The sequence below is a fragment of the Numida meleagris genome, chromosome 3 (assembly GCF_002078875.1).
Source record: "Numida meleagris isolate 19003 breed g44 Domestic line chromosome 3, NumMel1.0, whole genome shotgun sequence".
In the NCBI taxonomy this organism is placed as follows: domain Eukaryota; kingdom Metazoa; phylum Chordata; class Aves; order Galliformes; family Numididae; genus Numida; species Numida meleagris.
In genome coordinates, this window is record NC_034411.1 from 46,120,126 (window position 1) to 46,143,989 (window position 23,864).

A 23,864-nucleotide genomic window follows, 5' to 3' on the forward strand; every position below is an offset into this window, starting at 1 on the left:
TGCTCTAGAATCATGAAAAGTTACTGAATAATTTAGATTGGAATGGATCTCTGCAGTACTCATATTCAATCTGTTGTCCACAAGACTCCCAAGTCATCTTTAGCAAAGCTGTTCTCTAGAAAGTAAGCCCCAGCCTCTATTGCTGCAAGGAGATATTCCATCCCCCCCCAGTGGACTTCATTTCCCTTTACTGAACATTATGAGGCTCCTGTCAGTTAATTTCTCCAGTCTTTCTGAGCAGCAACTCTGCCCTCCAATGCATCATCCACTCCCCAGCCCCAGTTTAGTATCAGCTGCAAGCTTGTTGATGGTGCATTCTTTCCCATCATCCAGGTTATTAGATAGTATAACTTCCAGTACTGGCCTCTAACGGGCTGTGCCTATAATCAGCTGTCATTTGGACTTTTTGATCACAACCCTTTGAGTTCAGTCCCTCAGAAAAAGTCAATACCTCTTCTTCTCCCAAGGAAGACTTTGAAGAAGTGAATAATTTGTCACATTGTCAGGTTTCTTGACGTAGATGACCAGAAAGGATGGAAGAGAAATAGAACGATGTATCATAGATTTATTAGGGAAAGAAGGTATATTTGAAGACCATATATTTGGCACTGTATGGAAGCAAAAGTATCTGAGAACAATTAAAATGTTAAAACTCAAATCACCATGAAAAATAAAATGTTCTCTAATCACTTTAGTTCCTCTTCTCCCCGTACAATTTACAATAACTACTAGAAGGAATTCAAAAGGTATTAGTGCTATACTAAATGGAAGCTGGAAGGAGACCTGGGCTGTCAGAATTGTGGAGTCTTACTAATATAAGCAAAGGTATTGAGGTGTTACAAGGAAATGGTAAGACTACAAAAGTTACTTGGTAAACCATTAGTGCTAGATTGCCCAGGACTACCAAAATCTTACGTTATTACAAGCCTACAAATGCCTGCTAAAAAATGATCATTATAGTTTTCAGCTATGGCAGCTTTTGCTTTCTGATCTGGATGGAAGAGATTTTGGTAGCATTTCAAAGGAAGTGCATCCCAATTTGTCTTAGGACCGATCGAAGTCAGAGGAGTCTTGTAATGGCTTGGTGGCTTTGGCTTCCTTTTGGAAAACAAATAAGTTAAGAGCAGTTTCCCATTTGCAAGTTACCTGTCCCATGCCTCCAAACAGCGAAGTGAAAGATAAGGAAAGAGCAAAGAAATAAATAATATACTTATTTGATGAAAATTGATCGAAGAAAGGTTGCACTAAACCTGTCCTTATATCAGCCTACAAACTTGTTTTTTTCATTTTATTTTCTCTCCCATGTTGTTGAGGAGGGAGAATGAGGGAGTGGTGTGATGAAGCTTAGCTACCTATTGGTGTTAAACCACCACAGCTGTATAGGACAGAAAGTTTGACTGATGCTGATAAACTGCTGGGTAAGTGTTTCTGCTGGAATATACGCTGCCACTCTAATATGGAGAGAGGAGTAGATTCCTCTTGAACATTCAGTCCATAGGTTGCCAAGGAAATGGGATGCAGGTGTTTGATCAATAATTCATATGTCAGATCAAGAGTACTCACAAGAAGAATATAGCTCTTTCCTTGGTTAGTATATTGTGCATAGCAGTATCTCAAAGAATTAACAGCACCTTTTACATAAAAATTCCAAATATATTTATCTAGTGAACAAGAAAATCTCAGCATCTCTAAGCAGTACTTCTGCAGATGTACAGTACTGTATTTATATAGATATACATAGATATATATATATCAAAGTGAATTTACACTGTGATCTGGTGCTTAGTCCAGCAGCGAGTGAACCCACAAGAACCCACAGAGTAAGTCTTCAGGAAAATATATTGCCTTTGGTGGGCGGCCAGCTATGAGGCATGATTGCATAGGGGAGCCCTGGCAGCACCCGCTGCTGGCAACGAGGGACAGTTTAGCGTTCCATTCAGCAAGCACAGCATGCTTAGGTCATTCCTGCAAGATATAAGAAAATTCCACATTTTCATAGCTAATGCAGTTCTAGTTTTCACAGGTCGCACATCTTGCAACCACCTCTCTGCCTTAATGACTCAGAGGAGGAAGGTAGGACACCAAACCTAGATCCTGTCCATGCTTCCAAGTGGAAGTCAAGCAGTACCAAAGATTTAGGCTTGTGAAGGCAGGACCATGTCTGGTTTCGCAGGGGTTTCTTGAGCAGATGGTCTTCACTGGTTTGCTTAATTTCTGTTGGCTTTTTTTTTTTTTTTTTTTTTTCTGACTCAGCTGCTCAGAGTCCTCTGGTAGAAATCATTTGAAAAGGGTGGTCAGCCTGTCCTGCCTCAGATGGAAAAGCAGACTGCTACCATTTCCCTGGGATGGGCACACCACACTCATACCAGCCCACGTAGTAGTAGGGTGTTGTGTATCCAATGCGCCCAAATGATACAGGCTCCTGGCGGTACTGGCGATAATACCCTGTTGGGAAAAAGACACAGGAATCCAACAAAAGTAACAGGCACAGTGGGAGTCAACCCTACCGTCCAAATGAAAGCATACAAGCTATCCGCTAGCGAGCTTTATCAAAAGGGTATTTGTTAGCCCTGGTATTTGGCCTAGGTCTTTCTTGAATGATTTAATTCTGGTCTTTTATATTTCCTGTAGTTTTGATTGGTTTTACTGTTCAAAATCTTTTCAACTATTGTGTAATGCTGTGGTCTGCCAAAGAGCTTCTGCATTTCACTCCAAAGGTGACTATATTTCAGCAGCTCTTATGAAGTTTGCAGATCAGTTTAAATATATGAAGTACTCTAGGGCAAAAAATACCATCAGATCATATTATCTCATCGGGCTCAAGAGACTATCAATAAACATCAGCTTTTCACAAAATAAAAAGGTATCATTTCATGCAGTAAATATGAAGTTAAGCCCTTTCTGCCCCATCTGATAGACTTCTTCATCTGTAGAAAGAATGCAACTGCTTAATGCGTTAGGAGAGGCTCAGCATTCTTCTCTGCATAGCTTGTGCACTGGAACATCTGAAACACTGATATGTTGTGCCAATAACGTAATTTCTGTGTGCTCTTTATCTCTGTCTCCTAGACCTAGTAATACACAATTCCCCATTCCCCTTCTGAACAGAGAAATGCAATACTTCTCAGGAATATATAAATATCAGTGAGTACTTCAGTTTCTTCCTGGTAACACTACCATGAAAAGAATATCAACAAATAGCATGGAAACCATTAAAGCCAGCTGAATAATTTATATCAACTGACTTTTTGAAAAGATTGGCTGAATTTCATGATTGAGTTTCTTTTGTGGAGTAAGCCATCGGCCTGTCGGCTGTGTTAGTTGAGCAGTGTCTCAGAGGAGCTCCTTCAAGGCGAGTATTTTCACTTGGAAAGAAGTTTCTACCAGGCCAGAATAAAAGAGCTGCAGTCTGACCTAGACACACTCCTGTGTGTTTTGTACTGAATGAATTGGTCAGAAACCACTCACAGAGTAGTCTGTTGAGCTGTAGCTGTCTTTTGTGTCAAGTGGAAGAGTTTCTGCACTTTGATTCAATAAAGCAGGTCTTAAAATTGGGAAAAAGATTTCATAAGCCTACAAAATATCTTTCTTCCTTTCTGCTTTTGTATTCAGTTAATGTAAAATTATTTGCATGTCATGCCCTTCTTTCCCTTTCTTCCCATGCCATGCTCCCTACCGCTGAACCCTATAGATAGAGTGACAGGCACTTGGCCAGCATCCCACTCCCACACTGTCATACCTCGGATGGTGGGCAGGGCTTCAATGTACGACTGAGGTCCTGTTCTTCCATCCAGGTGTGAATCCACAAACTGGCAGTGGTCTTCACCCCTTCCCCAGCTATCCCCAATGCTATAGAAGGTATCTAAAGAGTAACAGAGACACATTATTCGATTCAGCATTATTTTTGTTTGAGATGTTCTTCTACCACTGGAGAAACAGATGTGGAAGATAGCAGGAAATATATTACAGTTACAAAGACAACATCACTCATGAACAAACAGTGGCTGAAAAGAGAGAAAATGCTACTTTCACATTACAGAAATAGAAATTAAGGGAAAGAGAAATGTTTTATAATTCAGTAAGGAACATTCTCCATTTTACAAGTTTACGGACATTGAACCACAGATGATGGGTACAGAGAATTTCATTGCAATACATCTAACACATCAGCATAATCTGCAAAGCCATTGAAATGATCCCAGTACCCTGGATCAACCACATGGAAAGTTTTGTTCATTATCTCTCAGCAAATACATTCATACAAGAGCTACTGTTAAGCCTTGAGAGTACCATTCACCTAGTGACTGTGATACCAGCCTTTACTCCTCTGTTCCTGTCTGGATCTGCCCTGGAGATCTCAAGGGCACACTGCTCTGTTTGGCCATGTGCAGCCAGCAACAACCTGCCTATGGGACAGGCATGGGACTTCACAGGAAGATGTGTGGGGAGCAGAACATTGTATTCAAGGGATAAAGCACAATGCCTCCCTCAGGATACAAAAGGGCATATGCTTTTCAAGTGAAATTTTCTCCTGTTCTCTGTCCTCTGTCTCAAGCTCTGCTTGAAAGCTAATGCTATTGTAGGAACATAATGCGGAGGCAGGACAGCCTGGCTATCATACTGGACCTTCTCTAGAGGACTCTCAGATAACCACCACACAAGACTCAGCAAGAAGTGAAGAAAGTGAGAAGGCAGAGATAATTTCAAGTAATCATATAGCGGGAAAATAATCTCAGTGCCTACCTTTCAGGTCATCACTGAGGTAAATCTTGTACCTTAAGGAGTTACAAAGAACCACTCCTACAAACTTGCGATACCAAGTTCGCTTCACATATTGCTTGCCACTGCAATCTGAATAGGTGGGGTCATATTTGAAAGTGAATGGGATCCAGATGGGCTCACCACCTTGAAGAAAAAAAAATCAACATTAAGGACAGACATCATCAATTTTAAGAAAACATTCTCACTGATTTTATTAAGACACTTCTCTGCCTAGTGACACTTAATTTCTTTTCTAAACAAAGCCTGATGGTAGTTCTGACCGTGTCACTGCCTAAATACAGTCATTTCCATTTTAACACAATGTACAAAACTTAACTCTTTTGCTAAGCAAATGTTAAAAATTGTATGGTGGCTAACAGCCTGTGATGTGAAGTCTTTTCTTGCCATTTTGTTAAAAAGACGAAATTAGAAACCCACTTCTCTATTTTGTTTTCTCAAATTACATCAAAACAGGGGGAGGTTCCAATAAAAGACAAGTGAGTCCTTTCATGGGGAACTCTGCCCAAAGCACTGCAGCAGAAGCAACAGTTTAATTATATCACAAAAGATTAAACATTCTACTGGCTTGCTTTAATGTTTGCTTTCCACTAACAAAGAGAACATAACTCATTTGAAATGTTTCTTGCACTAATGGATACAGAATAAGATAAAAAAACCTTCCAATACGATAATTGGTATTTTTCTCTCTACCTACAGAGCAGAGCCCCATTTTTACTGTGCTGTTTTGAGGTTGAAGGTATTTCTGTTAGTCATTCTTCCTCCCTCTCTCTAGGCACAGGGATTAAATCCTACAGACACATGCAGGTGAGAAGCAATGACTGATTAGTAATCTTCAAAACTCCACCAATATGAAGACAAATGTAACTGGACTGACTTTATGCAATTAGTCACATGGTGAAAGGTTTGCAGGATTTTGGCCATAGCTTTTTCTTCAGAAGAAAGTAATGGATTATCTATTTCTTGAATGCAATGTCATTGCCGTGAATAGTCTGCTTTCACCCATCACTTTTGCTCACCTCCACATCTTTGTAAGAGATGAATTTCAAATTGTCCTATAAGAGCTGATAATAATAAGAGCTATAATAAGCTCTTCATGCCCACGGTTCCCAAAGCCATGCTCTGGTAGACCTCTTTTTGGTTTACCTATCTCTACCATTGCAACAACAGAAAAATATTTTCTCTGTCCAGTCAAAGCATCAAGTGCAAAAGGCCTTCCAAAAAATTACCTTCCAAAATCTCCTTTCCATTAACAGACCCACAAAATAATTAACAGCAAAAAAACTGAAGGTGACCAGGAGCGTGGGAAGCCCCCTGTTCTTGGAGGCTTCCCATACTGGTGGCTACCAGAGAAATAGCATATCTGTACATCATCAGAGACACCTGGGAGGACATGTAAAAAACAGGCTAACAAGAATAATCAAAATACAGAAGGGAGGGACACGTTGGACATGGTTTTTGTGAACAATGTAGTTGAAAAGCCCCAGAGCTAACCATTTAAACTACTTAGGAAAGCTGACAGAGTGTAGTAGCCATGAAGGCCTTTTTCCTGCTTCCCTTCCAAGAGTATGTACTGCCTGGGGTTACATATCAGCAACGCTGTTCCTAGCACCAGGACACAAGCTCTTCTGATTATAGGCTGAATGTGCAACAAGCCACAAAGGATGCAAAGTGATAGGCCTGAAAACAGAAAGCAAGCTCAGCAACTCAGCAGGGGGGTTGAAACTCGATGATCTTTGAGGTCCTTTTCAACCCAGGCCATTCTATGATTCTATGTCCCTGTCATACAGTTCAGTTATAAACCCTGGAATTTTTTTATTATTTATAAGAGTGTGACAAACAGTGCAGATGATCACAGCACCCAGAGATTGGAAAAACTGGTTACACTGTCCCAGCTATGCTCAGGCAACTAAAGGACACAAAGAAGCTATACAGTTTAGCGCTTATTACTAAGCAATGAAAGCAGTCATACCAGGCAGAAGATGGGCCCAAATCCAGCTCATAATCTAACAAAACCTAGAAGTGTTCCTTTTCAAAGATAAGAGTACAGGGTCTTAAAACTAGCACAGTGAACTATTTCCCTCTCCTGCTTAAAACCACAACTCCAACTGTCTGTTAGGATGCTTCTCACATGTATATTCTAACTCTTTTCCACAAATGTCATGCACTTTATGAAAAAAAAAAAGGAAAAAGACTTACCAGGTGGTCTGACAATAAGGAGGGGATTATCTAGAAGAATGAAACAAATACAAAAGGAATCTTAGTATTTTATTCCAGATCTTGCTTTATAATATGAAATGCATAGCATCACTCAAGAAAATGGAAGATGAAGAGTAACTGCCATTGGTTATGCTGTAAATGTGGGATTTACACAGAGCTAAGCAATGTGAGTAATTAACTTCCAAAGGGAAAGGTAACCTACCTTTTGCATGCAAACCTTAGTCTCAGACATTCATCATGTTTAGCACTGTTGTTTAGTGGCATTCATTAACATGTGAAATTTATCATTTTAACTCCTCATGTCACAGTGGTAGAAGATTTTCAAGAGCCTCCTGGACAGTGCTGGGAGCTCTGTCCAACACATCAGGAGCTTCCACTTGCTTGAAATACTTTCTTTCTTAACATAAGGAGGATGGAATAGGTGTGGGATAAGGATAGCACATCAACAGTAGCTAATGAGTGAACTTCTTCATATTCATTACAATGTTGTTTCTTAACTGGCCCTTATTATACACAAAGTACCTGAAGAAAAAGTATGGTGCTTATATACTGATGAACTCTAGGGAGTTTTTACAATTTGATGAAAGAAAACAATTGTTTTCTTTTCTCTTCAGTACATTACTGAAGGTAAGATGTGGTATTTTCAGTATGCTACTTGATCCCATTATAGCATTCTTTATGGAATACTCTCATCAGCTCAAACCTTCCAATTGTGCTGGAACAGCACTCAGAACCAGCACTTTCTCTCTCTTCTGATCTATTCAATCACTGTAACTATACCATTTGGCTTTTGATCTATTCAATCACTGTAACTATACCATTTGGCTTTAGTTTTAGCAACTGCTTTTGTATTTGTGCCAGCTGGAAAGCCATCTTTGGCCATGTGACAAGTGAACGAACAAGTGCTGCAAATAAAATTTAACTCTGATGGATTTAACTTGTTAAATAAAGCTCATAAGGTGGCTGATTTTGGTTGGAAAAGCTAGGCATTCAGAACTGCATACTGGCAGTTAGCTAATCAGCAAAACTCCCCACAAAGTACAGCATGCTGTACTTGTCCACTGCCAGACCTCTTGGGATTTATATTTGAGCTTCTCTTACTCCTTTAAAAAAAACCTCTGAAAACGTGATGTAGGACCATTTACTTTTCTTGCACCTTTGTCTCCTTTCTATGTAGTCTTACTTTCCATGGTTCTTAATGGCTCTTCTGAAGTGAGCACTACAGGTTGAAGCTCAATGAGCAAATACAGAGACCACATAAAAGTCATGTTGTCAAAAGGGCAAAATTCGTAAGAGACAACTGAACTATTGCTTAAGTAAAGATTAAAGAATTTGCCCTTTATTTTTCAGTGGAATCATTGGCCTTTGGCTCAAAGGAAGAAGAAATGGGTAAAATAGCTCACTTAACAAACTATTTTTAGAAGGGGGTGTTGCTCTTGAGCACACTATTAGCCCTGTGAAAGAGAAGTATGCTTTGTCAAAAAAAGAACAGAGAACTTTGCCCATTTGATGGAACAATTGTTTCCTATATTTCTTCCAGAGACAACCACTTCCAACTGCTCAGCTGTTCACAATTAGGAAACCAATTTACTGAATGTTTGGTCAATCTATCAACAACACTAAACTTCCCATTGCTTCTGTATTTTGGAACTTTAGTCTTTTGTATTTTAAATCTAACTTCCTGTTCCCCTGAAACTTATATGTCACCTATATTTTCATAGTGGCATTATAACTGCATATTATTTTCCTAGCTTTACTGAAAACAAATAATTGACCTAAAAAAAACCTCAAAGTAGTAATTTCAGGATAATCACCATTATTACCATGCTTGTTTCAGTAACTGACCTCCCATATCTTTTACTATGAATTCACTTCTGAGGTGAAAATAAAAAGCAGAACATACCAGATTCTGTGATAAATGAGACTGAAGAACTAACAGGTCCATAACCAAAGGGATTCTTTGCTTGGACTTTAAAATAATACCTGAAACACAATGAGAAGAAAAATAAGATTAAACCATTGATTTCACTGCAGTGACTAAATTAGAGATAATATTAAAATAGGGAGATAATCAAACCAACACAATTCCAATGAGTTCAGGTGTCCTTTCTTTTATATCAGAGAATCATTGAAAGGCTTGGGTTGGAAGGAACAAGACTTGCACTTGGATACTCAGCCAGGCTATGAGCTACCTGTCACATACAAATTTCATCTTTTCGCAATTCTCATTTATTTTTATCATCCTCACAATTACATCCACTTTATAAGAAACAACCAATAGCAATAGGCTACAAGAAAAAGGAAAATAAATTCTGATCTTAGGAACCTTTATCCAGATTAGTTCCTAGGAAAGTAGTGGTATAAGCTGCAAGATAAAACTACCAGATTTATACGAGATCAGAAGCTAAGCTTTTGACCTTTCTTTACAAACGCTAGCAGCATCAAGATACTTTAAATTACATGCTTAAATTAAAGTACATGACTAGCCACTAGAACTCCATTCTTTGCTTGACAGAAACTAAATTATTCTGACTCAGGGAGAAGAATGTGTAAGCATATTTTTATTTCATTTCCAAATATCATGATTTTTATTTGATGCCTACCCTGACATTCATTTTTATCTTTTTATCCAGTCCAGCAGAAACAAACAAGAATGGAAGATTACTGTAAAAACTCCAGCACATTTTTTAAGTGCGTGTGTTTAAGTTTCCCTTTCTTGTGTGCTTGCTCAATTTCACTCTTGTAAATAAATTAGTAAAAATAAATAAATAAATAAACAATCCCTGTAATATCCACACAGCCTAGAACTAGCTTTTCTTCCAAAAGCAGATGTCTTCAAAACCACAATGTGTGACTCACAATATTGGGCAAGCACTTATAGGGATGAGTGCCACGAAGCATTGATGGGCAATATCCCATCCAAGTGGCAGGTCCAGTGCTAGCGAAAGTGAGCCCCATGAAAAGCATCAGCCTGCTCATGGTGGCAAAGCTCTCCCCATACTGCACAGAAACCCTCCAGCACTGCCGTGCTTGCAAGGCCCAGCAAAGGAGTGCCCTGGGCTGAGACAGCAAGCTTCATAGCAAATACAGCCATCCCCTGGAAGCTTCTGCCACCTGATACGATGTACAAAGTACAGATACTATCTACATCAAAAGCTTTACTTCCTTCACTTCTATGCACAAGAAACGGCAATGGTCCCTGCAATGTAAGAGTGTAACGTGTGGCTTAATGACAAGTAAGATGCTTACGCTTTGCAAGCTAGCAGGCAGCAAGCAAATTCAAAAGCATCCAGTTGCAAGATCCTTGCTGTTTCTAGTCTGCCACTGCGTTTTTACCACATGTACTTTCCTGTACCATGTGTTTGTTCCTCAAGGATTTTGCCTCAGAGCAGAGCTGGGATATCTGCTGAGAGGAACCTCTCCATCCAAAGCACCAGCTCAGAACATACAAAACTATTCACACTGATAAAGCAGAGGGGACCCAGTTGAGCCAGCCCTGTGGCAAAGGTGAATCTCTTTTTTCATTAAAACGAATGCTTTTTTGTTGTGCACAGCAACCTCAAAATCAAACTGATCCCTATGAAAAGACTGAAAAGTTGTTCCAATAACACTCAGTTCTTCAGCAGAAGGATGGCTGTCATGTGAACACAGGTTTGCTATGGAGTAACTGGGCAGCGAGAGTGTGAGTATTCAGTCACATTCCTGAATGTGCGCAAAGGGCTTGCAGTTTTCTTTTAAAAGACATACACACCGTTGCAAAATGAAACCACATTAAATAGCAAAATTTAGCAAGGCTGTGTTTTTTGATCATTCCTAGCATAATCCTGGCAAAAGTCTTGTCCTGTGGTTTCAGCTGTTGGCCTTGATTTCTTGACAACAGCTTGCAAGTGTTCAGTGTGGCTGGGGAAGGAGGACAGGAAGGCAAAATTCTGTGTGCCCCTGTACTCTGGCCCCCGAGCAGAGCATGCTGCTGAGGACCACTTTAATTCCCAAGTTACCAATGTTCCCAAGGGACTCTCGCACCAGTGGCCATGCTCCATTCACACCTCCTTCGCCACTCACACCTCTGCCATTGGGGCAGGGAGCACCAGGTGGCACAAGGCTGACCACAAGGACGAGATGCAGGCAGTGCTTCCTCTGAAATAGCAGCAATGCAGCAGCCAGCTCTTGCTTCTACTACTTTAGAAAAGCAGGAGAAAATGTTTCCTAGCCAGAAAGTGCAAGCCTTTCAATACCCTTATTTAATGTGTATTAACATTGGGGTGAAAACACTTCTATTAGATACACTGGTGCCATGACCCACATTTAAAACAGGAGAAAGAAGCCCAAAAATCTCCTACACAGAATACATCTACTTAAGCAGAGAAAAGCATGCAGCTTTATATTTAGTGCTCAGTGCAATAACCGATTATCTGACTAACCAGGGCAACTGTACTCTCAGGTGTTTTATTGTGCACATAAAAAGCCCATCCAAGATACATGATTGTTGGGGTAGCCTGATTCGCTGTCTGGAACAACAGAAATGAACTTATGAGTACATTTCTCTTCACTAAATTGGAAAATTAGTTCCTAAGCCTTTAAATATACAGGAAGCCTTTCGTAGTGCCAGAAAGAAAGCCAGGACTCATGACTTGCTGACCTGTGATTTAAGCATAGACTGTGCTATGCTTGCTGTATTAAGTGCATCAATAAAATAATGAAGTCAGGATATATTTATTTCTCAGACATGACAAATAAAAAAGAAATTGCCAAAGCCTTTCTAGGCCAGGCGTCTGACATTTTCATTAGTCAGGATCTTATTTGCATTACAGTTGATGGATTTGCCAGGAAGGCTCAAATCAATATAACTCAACTGTTCTTCATCACATAAATACATGAAGAAAAACTGTAGCTTGGAAGTTGATTGTGCTTTTATTACACTTCGCTCAGCCAGACTTGTAATAAATTGTTACCAACAGGCATGTAAGAGTCTCCACTGAAACAGATGCAATACTGTTTGTTTTTAACACAGACATGAAACCTTTCTTTCCTGAAAATAAACCTCCTTTGAGATTTCGTATACCACATCTACTGACATGTAAAGAAGGTATCTAATAAGCTGCAACAGAACAATGAATGTGTGATATTTATGTTCATTTAGACTGTCTGACTATTCCTGACACCATACCTGTCACTTGGAGCAAAATGATTTTATGACTTAATTCCAAATGTCTCCCTCCTGCTGGAAATTAATTGCTGGTACTTGTAGCTACAAAGGGAGATCATCACTCAGCAGAACAGTTAGGGAAGCAGCTGTTGTTAGAAAGATTAATCATTCACAAATTGCTTCCTAGGTCGCTCCAGCAGCAGCCTGAGATGATGGGACATGTAGGCTGCACCATGTGCATGCCCCCTGCCCTACCAGGGACCACTCCAACAACACGGCTGCACGTCAGCAAGGGGTAAGGAAGGACAGTGGGTGCTGATACCTCCTTAGTGCTGGAGGAGGATGACAGAGGCTGTGCAGAGGCTATGTGAAGAACAGGGCCTACTCCTGGCAGGGAGGAACTGGCATGTGCACCTGACCTGGCTGCTAGGAGGAGACCAACAATGGGGTGCTGCCTCCCTCAGAAAATGGCTCAGCACTATGTATATCATGAATATTTATACTAAATACATAATAATTCACTAGAGTGGTGCTGGAAGACGGGTTTCCTGCATGGTTATGTTCAGGTAGGTATGTGTCAACAGGTCTACTGCTTGCTTGAAAAGAGGGTTTCATCCACATCTTACCTCTTTTGTGCTGCTCTGGTGACACAGAGCAGCCGGTTGTGGCTGTTACTACTTGTTGGACATACTGAGGCTTTGTTTAATGGAGACAGAGAAAAGAAACAGAACTTTTCAGCCCATTTGGCCTCCAGATCCAGAAGATCTTGCAATTGCTCTGTTTGCAGTTGTGAGGCCTGAGTTTGAGAACCTCCTGTGACATGCTCTGCACAACACTGGAAGCGGTAGCAGACACTCTAGGGTCAAAACAGCCCTGAAAGGAGCAGAAGCCATGTAGACAGGAAAGGCACTGCCACAGCTTTCCTGCAGAAAGGCAGGGAAAAGCCTAGCCATATTCAAGGAGTTTGAAATGTTTATGAAGAGAATTATACGATTGCAAGACATTGGATTTAGTGGCTGCGTGGATGCTCTCCAGCCCTTTTCATTGCCTTTCTGTGCTGGCTAAGAATTAAGCTTAGGGGAGGGACACTGTCAAGACTGCCACTTTTAGGATTTAAGTTTCAAGATTTAAGGTTTAAAGTAATTTTAGCATCTATACTCCTATGTCATGAGGAAGCAACTCCTGTACCGACTGAAGTGGACGAGAGTTTCGCAAATGGAAAAACTTCCTCTTCTCAAATGGAGGCTAGGCCAGGCCTCCAAAGAAAACTTATCACACGGGCTAAATTTAGATTTCAGTTTTGTTTGTAAAATCTAAACACCAGGCAGACGTTTTCCAAGACATGTTGACAACTTCAAGTCTTCTCTGGAGCCGACTTCTGACACAATACCAACCCCTTTCTGTTATACTGTGTGCACCACAGACTGCACCACCAATAACCCCACAAGGAACATCCACCACTCAATAGCATCTGCATACAGCAATTTGACTTAATCAGAGATTTTTCACACTATGCGTTCCTAAGGCAAACACAAAATTTTTAGACCACTCCATGTTTTCTTAATTAGGATGGGGTTCTTTCCCAGTGGTTAGGGAGTTATTTTTGAGACTGAAAATATGCAGTCAATTCAGCCTGTGGATGTGGAGAATGTGAATGAGATTGGCTGATACACACAAATTTTCTGATCTAAAGAACCCTCCTTCTCTACCACAGACCCCACATAACGCCTTTCTTTCTTTCATAGAGTGCACAACAGAGGCCAATGGATTACACTATTCTTCAGAAATAACGAATGGATTTTGTTTGAATCTCTCTGCTTTGAAAAAGCCTTCTTATTCAACAAAGGAGTCAGTAGCTTTGCGGATATGCAAGAACCTATAACCTTGCTGTTCCTTTAAGAATTCATTCCATTACCGTGATCTTCTGAAGACTAGAGTTCACATATGTCTCAGCAGATCTGCCACTGGTTAGCAGCTTGATTCCCACTGATTCCTCTGCACAGAGCATGGCTGGGGCTCCATGGGATTTTCACTGCAATTGCTCTGCCTGATGACTGAAAACCTTTGAGGTCTGGGGCACGAGAAAGCAGACCTATAGTAGACATTTGATACTGTCCTTATGGCAGCAGAAGGAGGCTTGACTGAAAGACATTTAGAGGGTGAAGAGCTGGGGCTCGAAGGTGGAAATGGCAGAGAAACAAATGACGGAAGAGACTTCGCAGGTGAACCTGGGGCACAAGGGCAGTGCCTTCCTGGCCTGCAAAAGGCAGAGTGAGAGTTGGGGAGTGGAGGAGAAGCTATGAAAAACTGGTAAAAAGGAAAAGGGCTGGGGATGTAAAAGAGTCTGGGGTGTGGAGGCAGGAACTGGTAGTAGAGGCAAGAAGAGAATTTAGGGAAGTTATGTTCTCAAGGAACACAAAATACATATAAAGGCAGGACGGTCTGCATCTGCTTCTCTCACTACCTAGGAACAGAGTTTAGGTAATCTCAGATGTCTTCTGTCTTGTTCTAACAGGTGAAATCCACAGGTAAACTGTGCCCCACACCTTCCTCAATATTTTTATAACAATAATGTTTTATAACAAGGGCACTAGCAGACGCAGAACATCCAGTTGTAGTTCTCTGCTGTACAAATAATCCTGCTTTAATGCACCATGCACAACTCATAAAGACTTGAAAATGAGGTCTATATTAATAATCCTTAGTATAGGTGTAACATATTTTGCAGTTTAGATAGATCTTTATTTCTTGAACATGTTCCTGCAACAGTCAAAAAGGATATGGCAAACTCTTCATCTGCACATTTCACAGCTGGTTCCTGCTCAGCACTACTCTATTGCTGACAAGGAATCCTGCACCTTAACATTGTCCTTGGAAACTATGATAAGAGAATTGACAATAGCTGGGCAAAATCACTCTGAAAAGCACTGTGTCAGGATCAGAAAAAATATGCCAAGTCATCTTTGAGACCCAAATACTACACTGCACTGACTTTTCCTAAATTAATTATTTAATTGTATGTTCAAATAGCACTTCTATGTTTTCTAGGTTGAGATTTATGGTTTTAGCAATTAAGCAGACTCTTGAATTATATGAGAGGTTATACAACAATTAAAACAAGTGGGATCTAAAACCTTACTGTTAACTGCTTTTAACCCTCATCCATAAATTATTTTGGAAACAAAAGGTCCTTAAAGGAACACTGTTTCTCTCTTCTGTGTTGCCATGGCACAGACTCTGTGTGCCTGTTCTAGGAGTGACTGGTCTGATTTATATCTTCTCATCAAGCGAGGCATGCTAGTCCCCAGGTTTAATCCGAGTGCATCTCCCACACTATCAAATACAGGAGCAGCACGTAACACCAGTGCTTAAGAGACTGTAGTCATCATAAAGTGAAGAACCATCATCTCGCAGACGGCAACAGACTCAGACTCAGAATTTGAGAGAACAGTATTGAGAGACACTGAGTATCTGTCAAAATCAGTGATTTTAACATATTCCCTCTGTGCCCATTCACTTCCTACCCAATCACTATAAGCTATTCCAACATCATGCACAGCATGTGTACTTGTTTTGCAACTTTGGTGAGATTTTTTGCAAGAGATTTTTTCCAAGCAAGTGCCATGGCCTCTTTATACCAAGAAGCCTCCTCTTCTGGCACAACTGATGTGAGCAGACAGCAAAAACAGGCCACAGAGAGCTGGCAGCTCTTCCCACCACCCCATAGCTACTGAATCTTGGGCACGCCAGTATGTGGGAATCCCACATCACATCACAACAAGAGTATACTTCAATATACTCTTCCCACAAAATTTGATTCAATTATGCATATGACTAGAACATAAAGTTTTTAAATGAAATTTTCTCTTATTGGTAAGTGTTTTTATATACATAAACACATATACTTGTACACAGTCATCTACGCTAAGATTAACATGGTAAACCTATCATGTAAATAGCTGTGAGATTTATGAAACAATTTTCTGCCAAGCAGAATGACTAAAATCTAGATCAGGCATAGATATTTATACTAAGGCCAATTATCAAATCTGTTTTACTCCTCTTCCAGAACTGAAAAAAATGGATCAAATCCTTACCGTGTGTTTGGCTTCAGGTTCTCAATTGGCAGATGAGTAGTGCCTGCAGTCCTGGTTGACCACTTGTTTTTTAAAAAGTCATCGTAGGATGCACTGTAAACCAGATAGCCTGTAAAAAGGGAAGACAAAGAGCAGGGAGGATTCTACACTTAAATGGTATCCCAAGCCTTAGGTGTCATGTTAAATTTCATGAGTTAAAAGGAATGTAAGTGTCCTTGAATTTGTGAGTTGATGCCTAACTCTCCTGGAACATCCCAGGCTACAAGAATTTCCTGTCGTTAGCCAATAATGACAGTGCATTATATTACAGGATGGTACCAATATGCAATTACTGATTTAAAACACAGTCAAGACAAAAAGATGACAGAGTCAACCCATCCGCTGCTTTAAGTTAGACACTGACTATGCAGAAACTAATATAAATTATACCTCCACTTTGACACTGTGGTGTCCAATTTTTTTTTTTATTTTTAAGCAAACTATGCTGTGTGAGGTACTGGATCTACAGCCTTGAAGAATGAAGTGCTGTGGGACAGATGCCACATGGCCTGTTCAGGTGCAGCTCAATCCCTTACAAAGCTTTATCAGTGCTTTGGCTCTGCTAGTTCCCACCCCTTTGCACGGCTGCCATCCACAGAGGTGGTAGCACCAAAGCAGAGGCCTCCTCCATGGTTTACTTCAGATATTTTGGATTCACTAGCAAATAAGCTTTGCTTTTCTTCCAAAAATATTTTGGTTATTTATTCCAGCATTTTTTAACAAGTTTTGAGATTCATTTTTGAAGTCAGTTTGTGTTTTTCTGTGGCTCTCAAAAGGTCAGAAGTTGCCTTAGCTCAGAGCAGACTGAACACGAATGTGAAAGATGCTCCTAAGGCAAATATGGAAGTGCCTACAGTGGTGCTGAGAGTGTTATCCAGGGGCAGAAGTAGTCAATCAAGCTAAATGCTATCACAGACGCTGCACTGGTGAGAAGTGATGCCTTCAGAACTGCTGGCACAAAAGCAGAGCCAAAATCTGAAATATCTGGACCAGCATGAGCAGGTAACTCTGGCATCATGAAGGATGACAAAAGGACCTTTCTCACTCCTAAGAAAGCAGCTCACCTCCCTCAGGTAACTGTAACAGAGAGAGAATTTCATGAGCAGTTGGCTCAATTTGATAACAATGGTCATTTAGCAAAACCTCCTCCCCTCAGGAGAACAGCCCATCCGACCCACATAGGGGACACCAGCTTTTCAGTACCTGTTACCATGTCTCCTTGAGTAGGCTTGGCCCAGTCCACAATGACAAAGGAGTGACAGCCTTCTACTGCAACAACAGTGATGTTGTGAGGGGCTTTGAGAGGTCGCGCGTCTTTCTCTTTAAGGTCATTAGGGATTATCTCATCAAGGCTTTCCACTTGGAAGTGCTCCAGGGCCTCTGTCAAGGAGCAAGGGGCTGCTGGATCTTTATTTAGATAGGTCACATAAGGTGCTGGAAGAGACATGGAAGGGTGGCATTTAGTTAGCACTTTGTAGATTTCACAAAATAACATGCAGGCTGACAATACCTTGTGTGATTCCTACAGCTCTGAGTAATAGACACGGACCTCTGTGGCATAGGCCATCTTGGGATCACACCAGGATTTCCTGTGTTTCAGTTTGTGCCCCTTCTCTTTTCAGTGGGCACCAACTGAGTAGAGCCTGGCTCTCTCTTCTTTACTGTCCCCATCAGCTATTTATGCATACTGGCAAGGTTCTCCTCAGTTTTCTCTTCTTCACTTTAAAGAGCCCCAGCTCTCTCAGCTTCTCCTCATACATCAGATACTCCAAACCTTTCATCAGTTTCATTGCCCTAGTGGCTTCCTGCATTTCTGCCTACCCTACCTAGCCAGTTTGTTGAGCAACTCTTGCTGACAACTTGCACATATTTCTTCATACTTTAAAGTGACTCAGCCAAGTTCCATGGACTTCCTTGTGCTATGGCAGTAAACCTGACCTAAAGAACCAACATTAAAGTAAATACAGTGGTAGAGAAATGATTGGTGCTGCTTGCGCCCTCTTTAGCCTTTCCCTAGCTTATGCCTCTCAGACCAGACTCTTGCACTTTACCAAAGGAATTTAAAAAGGAAGGCTAAGGTTTTGGTAGTCTCCACATCAGCAAGCAGTGTTCAAATCCCAACAGCTTTAAGATTATGGCCTTGCCCTTGCTTGGCGGCCAGGAATCTTCTCGTGCATGCTACTTCTCTCCACTCGGAAATCATCTGCATCAGGGAGACGTGTAAGAAACCATTTATACTGATCTTTGTAATCAGAAACCACTGCAGCAACAAAGCATGGCTCCTGCTCAGTTTGACTCATAAGCAGGGGAAAGTGGGATGCCAATACTCAGAGCTACCCTACACTCACAACCGTACCCAATTACCTAAAGAGAGGAGGTCCATTTTTACTGCAAGAGGCAGAAGAGAGGGTCCGGCTGCAAGGCTCTCTGCACACTACCTACAGCTGCTCTGGGATGCTGGGTGGAAACATCACACAATTTCTCTGCATTTTCCACATGGGAACAGATCCCTGCCAGGGCCTTTAGTCAATATCTAAGACTTTACCATGTCCTACACAAACATTCTGAAACTAGGCTGAAACAACAGGATGAGCAAGAAGAATAATTCCAAAGTGAAGTCTGAACACTTAAAGCAATTAACATAGTGGTTCCCTGGGTATTAAGTGATTGGGAGTCATGAGTCTCCACCTTCCAGGGACACAAACTGTAATTTCTATTTTTAGAATCCTTATATTGACTGGAACTGCACTTTGGCTCAATAAATAGATTAGACCATCTTGTTATTTATTTAAATGTCATCATAACATTCAAAATAAAGACTATAACACTTGCCTTTGGAAATGTTTATTCAGTTGCAATAATACAACCCATTGAAATGGTAATATTTTTTCCCTAGTGCCTTTAAATGCTCATAAACTAACGTTTCTTGGTTTACCTTATTGGATTTCATGCCCTTAGGGATTTTTTCCAGATCTTGCAATAAAGCTAATTTTAGCCTCTCTAGCTAAATGAATCAAGAAGCACTGTCAGTGAGAGAGCTGAACAGAAACATCATGAAATTGTTTGGACAGCAAAACTGAAGATGCACTGGAAAAAGTCTTGGCAAATATAAAAACAAATATTTTACTCCAGCAGCAGATCTCCACTGTAAGCCACGTGAAGCCTGCAGATGTTGAAATGGAAGGCAAGACATGAATCAAAGATGACTCTCCATCCCTTGAACTCACATCTGAAATGCCAGGCGAGCTAGCACATGACCTGACTTCAGTTCAAAGTCCAGACATTTGCAAAAGAGTGTTAGGGATCTGGCAATCTTGACTGGAGGCTGGAATACAATGCCCTAGCACCTCAAACTCCCTCCAGTCTGATCTCAAGCTGCTTCTCTGACACAGAAGCAGAGCAGCTCTGAGGTGAGAGCAGCAATGCCTGTACACACACTTGAATGGTTCACATATGCTGGAGCGGCGCTGATTTGTCCTACCAGCATACTGTGGGTTTATTCCCTATGTTCCTTCTACAGAGCAAAGAAATAACAAAGTCAAATTTATGCCTGTAGGCTTTACTTTTTGGAAAGTTCACATCCAAAATGTCATTCATTTCTTGACTTTCCCATATGTCCTATATGAAGTACACCTCTGACGTAAATGGTGAAATCACGGGTGTTACACGGGGCAGTGAAAAGAACTAGGTTCTCCAGAGGATGACTCACATCTATGTGGAGTCTTGTACTGCCTGAACTACTGGTGTGAATTTAAAGTGATGCAGCTGAGCTGACTGGAGCACCAAAACAGACTCTCTTACTTTCTCACTGACTTCAAGTAAACTGAATGTGATGCAGAATATAAAGCAGAGTACTTACACTGCAAACATCAAAGCAATGAGCAAAGTACTGTTGTTTAGGTTTCCCTGGTGCCAGTCCTTACAAGGATCCCACATTAGTCTGTTGGTCCTATTCATGCAATAGTCTTGGCTTAACGGCTGACCTTCCTAGAACAAGAATTACTTGCAGCACTAGCAGCAAGCTACATAATACAAAGGATATCCTTACCAGTGAACCGTTTCTTCCCAGCAATGTCATATTCTGATACAGGGCCAGTACCAACAACACTAGTCTCTGGATAGACAATTTCTGATTCTGTTGTTGCTGTGGTAGTGACAGTGGTGGTGGTTGGTAGCAAAGTGCTCTCAAAAAACTCATAATCTTCAAAGGAAACATAAAATGAAAATGTTAGCCTGTTTTCATGTTATTTTGGCTTAATTATGAGAAGGAAAACATTTATGTGACCAGCCACAATCCCAAACGAGTGCTGCGGATCCTACTACAGCTACTGCACGTTCCTTATGGGCCTCTAAGTCACAGTCAATCACACTTCAGTCTTGCAAGGGTTTCCACTAAACTGATGGACAGCAAGCATACAGCCTTAGAAAACTAATGCCATCGGTGACTGGGACCTCCTTCACACAGGTGAAAAGGGTGACAATAAACAATTGTCTAATCTACATTTTTATATAATCTATATTCTCAATGTGCTTTATCTGCCATCTCCCCTTACCACCCCTAAAAGAAGACAGCACAGTAATTGAATACATGGCCACAGCCTTCAAATGCCAAAGGAGAGAGATAAAAGAGTAGAAAATATGACTTTTTAAGCAACCTCTGTGTTACTAATCTGAAATCGCAGAGCTGGTTCATACTGCTCTTGAATCCTCCTGTAACTTACAGACATGGTGTCTTGTACTTGCCATTAGTGGTCCCATTAAGGGAAAGCAAAATGGCACATGTGAACCTCCTCATATTCAGTCCTTTTTGATATTTAGTTCCATTAAATCCAGTGCTCTTTGAAAAGCCACCATGCTACAAGACTGACACACAAATTGAAGGGAAAGAAGCATTTAACATCCCTGTCATGTCCTCATATGGGCTATGAAAACTCATGTGATTACTTTGATTGCTTTTTCCTAAAGTTGCTGAAGTCTCCCGTAGGTGACCTGCCCCTGCAGGGAGCCCCAGCAAAAGATCTGCATGCGCAGGATGTGGGGATGTACGGAACATAGGCTGTAGGACTTGTGCAGTTTTTAGTTCATTTTCTCCTCTTCAAATTCTAAATGTCAGTCTCAGTATGAAGCTACTGGAATAAAAAGTACAAAACTCTCAGGCATTTTTCTCTCAGCTGCTGCACTCTCTTTTTCAGAGCTTTTTTTTTTTTGGTTGGTTAGTTTGACTTAAATTCCCAGCACCGCATCCACAAAGAAAAACTTTTTTATTTTAGAGCCACTAGTTCTACTACAAAGCTGATTCTAAAAGCTTTGAGTTCAGCAGAGGTCTGTACTTATCTGCTTTAATATGTGGGTGTAGGAGCTGGAATCTGAGAAATAAAAGGAGCAGAACATCAGAAATCAGTGGTGGCATACAATGAATACTAGTCCCAGTAATTTATTATTTGCTTTCCTTCTGGAAAGCTATAATTAAGTGCTGGGTCTTAAAGCTTCCTCTTAAGCTAAGTTTTGTGTGTCCTGACTTATGGCACCAAGATGGCATGAATACAACTGCAAAAATGTTTCCCTCTTCTCCTTTTATCTGTTTTCAAATCTTTTTAATTTAAATTCTACAAGGATTCGGCAGACTAATTATTTTATATCTAGGTGATCTCACTCAGTATGAAAATGTTTTATAGTCTAAATGCAGACTACACATCCAAAAAAGATGAGAAAATATTCATAATGCTGGATTCATAATTCATTAGCACCCTAGTGCTAAAAACACACATTTCCAGGACTTGGACACTATTCTGATTTTCTATTTTAAAACAATTCAGTGACTTTGGACCAGAGGTTGTATCAGAGAATGTCTAGCAGTGAGTGTATGAACCAGCTTTGAATGTAATTTATTTCCAGAATAGGCTCTTGTTAGATTGCAGAACTGACAGAAAGGGACCCTCAGGTCCAGAAACAGTTGCATTTGCAACATTGTTCTTCACATATCGCGCAGGACTACGGAAAGCATTTCCAGCTCACCACTGCTTGCTTAATCTCCTGCACGTGTGCATCAATCTGCCACACAAACTCAATTTCAAAGAAAGAAGGAAAAAAAGAGCAACCATGTCACTTGTAATAGATATTTATAGTTAAACTGTACCATCATCATATATCACATATGCCTCTGGAGTTGCTGTCACTTCAGAATCCAGTCCTGAGAATGTATCTACTGCAGGAAAAAGAAAAAAAATGTCATAACAATTCAATGGTCTCATCCTCATGCTCCTATTAAAATATTAAAGTTAAAAATAAAAATCTTTATCTGGTTGATTTATAAAGAAATAAGACAACTGCCAAGTTTGCAAGATCACACAGCAACAGTCCATTCTGCGTATTTAGAATAACAGATGAATAGCTAACCACAACAGCCAGGAGTTTTGCTGGAGGAAAATGGTTTGAGAGCTGCTACAGAAAACTGAGAGCAATACACCTTCCAGGGGCCCTGCCCTGGGCCCCAGGGCTCTTGGAGCAAAGGCAGACTATCTACAACCACATAACACATCAGGATTTAACAATATTTTATAGTCTCAAGAGTAGCAAATATAACAAATTTATACTAAAAAGAAAAGAAAAATTTGAAGCAATTCAAATAAACTGAAAACTTCCATTCAAACATCTTTTGCAAGGTATGAAAAATCAAGTAATCCACAGATCCATATCAGTGCAGTCCGAAAGGCATGGATTTGTACACAGATGCGATTGGTGCTGGATCTCCCAGTTCTAGTCTGATCCAGTAGACTGAATGCCCATTATGCATTGGGGCACATATGTGTGATTCTGAAGCCCTGTTTCTGCCTTGGTTTCATCCAAAAGGAATTGAAGTTGTTCACACTGAGATTGCCCCACGATACAGACAAAAGCATGACAAGAAGAGATGATTAGGAGGTGCAAATCAAAACTCCTCAATTCAACCCAAGGACTAATGCAAATGCTTCCTAAATTCCTGCTCATGTAAATCATCTTAATCTCTCTGAATATTAGGTATCCAGCACCTGATACACCAACTGCCAGGTACCTCATCTTGTGAATTCTGAAGGCTTCCCAGAATGCTTGGAGAAATTTCTCCACAGTATTCTGAGTACACAGAGCTCCAACTAGCCATGAAAAGCAATGCAAAGATATCGTAAGTGCAGTGCAGAAATCCATGGCAGGTAAAATCAGAAGCCTTCAATAAAACATAGGGGTTGAGGGGAGGGCAGTATGCAAATAGAAGAGACAGGCAGCAATGGCCTCAGGATAACTAAATTTGGAAAGTTCATGTAGCACTTGATATGAGAGAAAGAAATGTGATTTTCACTAGGTCACTACTATGACTATCGGAAATTTTCAACTGCCAACGCTAAATACATTACAAAATTGAATGAGAAATTTTGTATTGCTTTTTTAAATTTAGAACCAGCAATTATTGTAAAAAAAGACTGATTTTTTTTTCCACTACATGAAGTATCTTTTAAAAATTGAACAACACAGCTGTAATTTTAATTCCAAAATAAGCTATGAAAACACAGGAAATTGGTTAATTCTTGCCAGACTTTCATAGCAATTCT

The 23,864-nt window shown here is 40.5% G+C and overlaps 1 protein-coding gene across 1 annotated transcript in view; it reads right to left on the minus strand.

Moving 5' to 3' along the window:
• FNDC1 (fibronectin type III domain containing 1) overlaps positions 549–23,864 on the minus strand; it is a 59,163-nt gene continuing 35,847 nt past the window's right edge. The window contains exons 12-20 of the mRNA XM_021391935.1: positions 22,418–22,486; positions 20,330–20,482; positions 17,485–17,715; positions 16,243–16,351; positions 8,903–8,982; positions 6,979–7,008; positions 4,744–4,905; positions 3,740–3,862; positions 549–2,445 (exon numbers count right to left, since the gene is read on the minus strand). Of these exons, the coding sequence (XP_021247610.1) occupies positions 2,330–2,445; positions 3,740–3,862; positions 4,744–4,905; positions 6,979–7,008; positions 8,903–8,982; positions 16,243–16,351; positions 17,485–17,715; positions 20,330–20,482; positions 22,418–22,486 (1,073 nt within the window). The 3' untranslated portion in view covers positions 549–2,329. The remainder of the gene's footprint in view (positions 2,446–3,739; positions 3,863–4,743; positions 4,906–6,978; positions 7,009–8,902; positions 8,983–16,242; positions 16,352–17,484; positions 17,716–20,329; positions 20,483–22,417; positions 22,487–23,864) is intronic.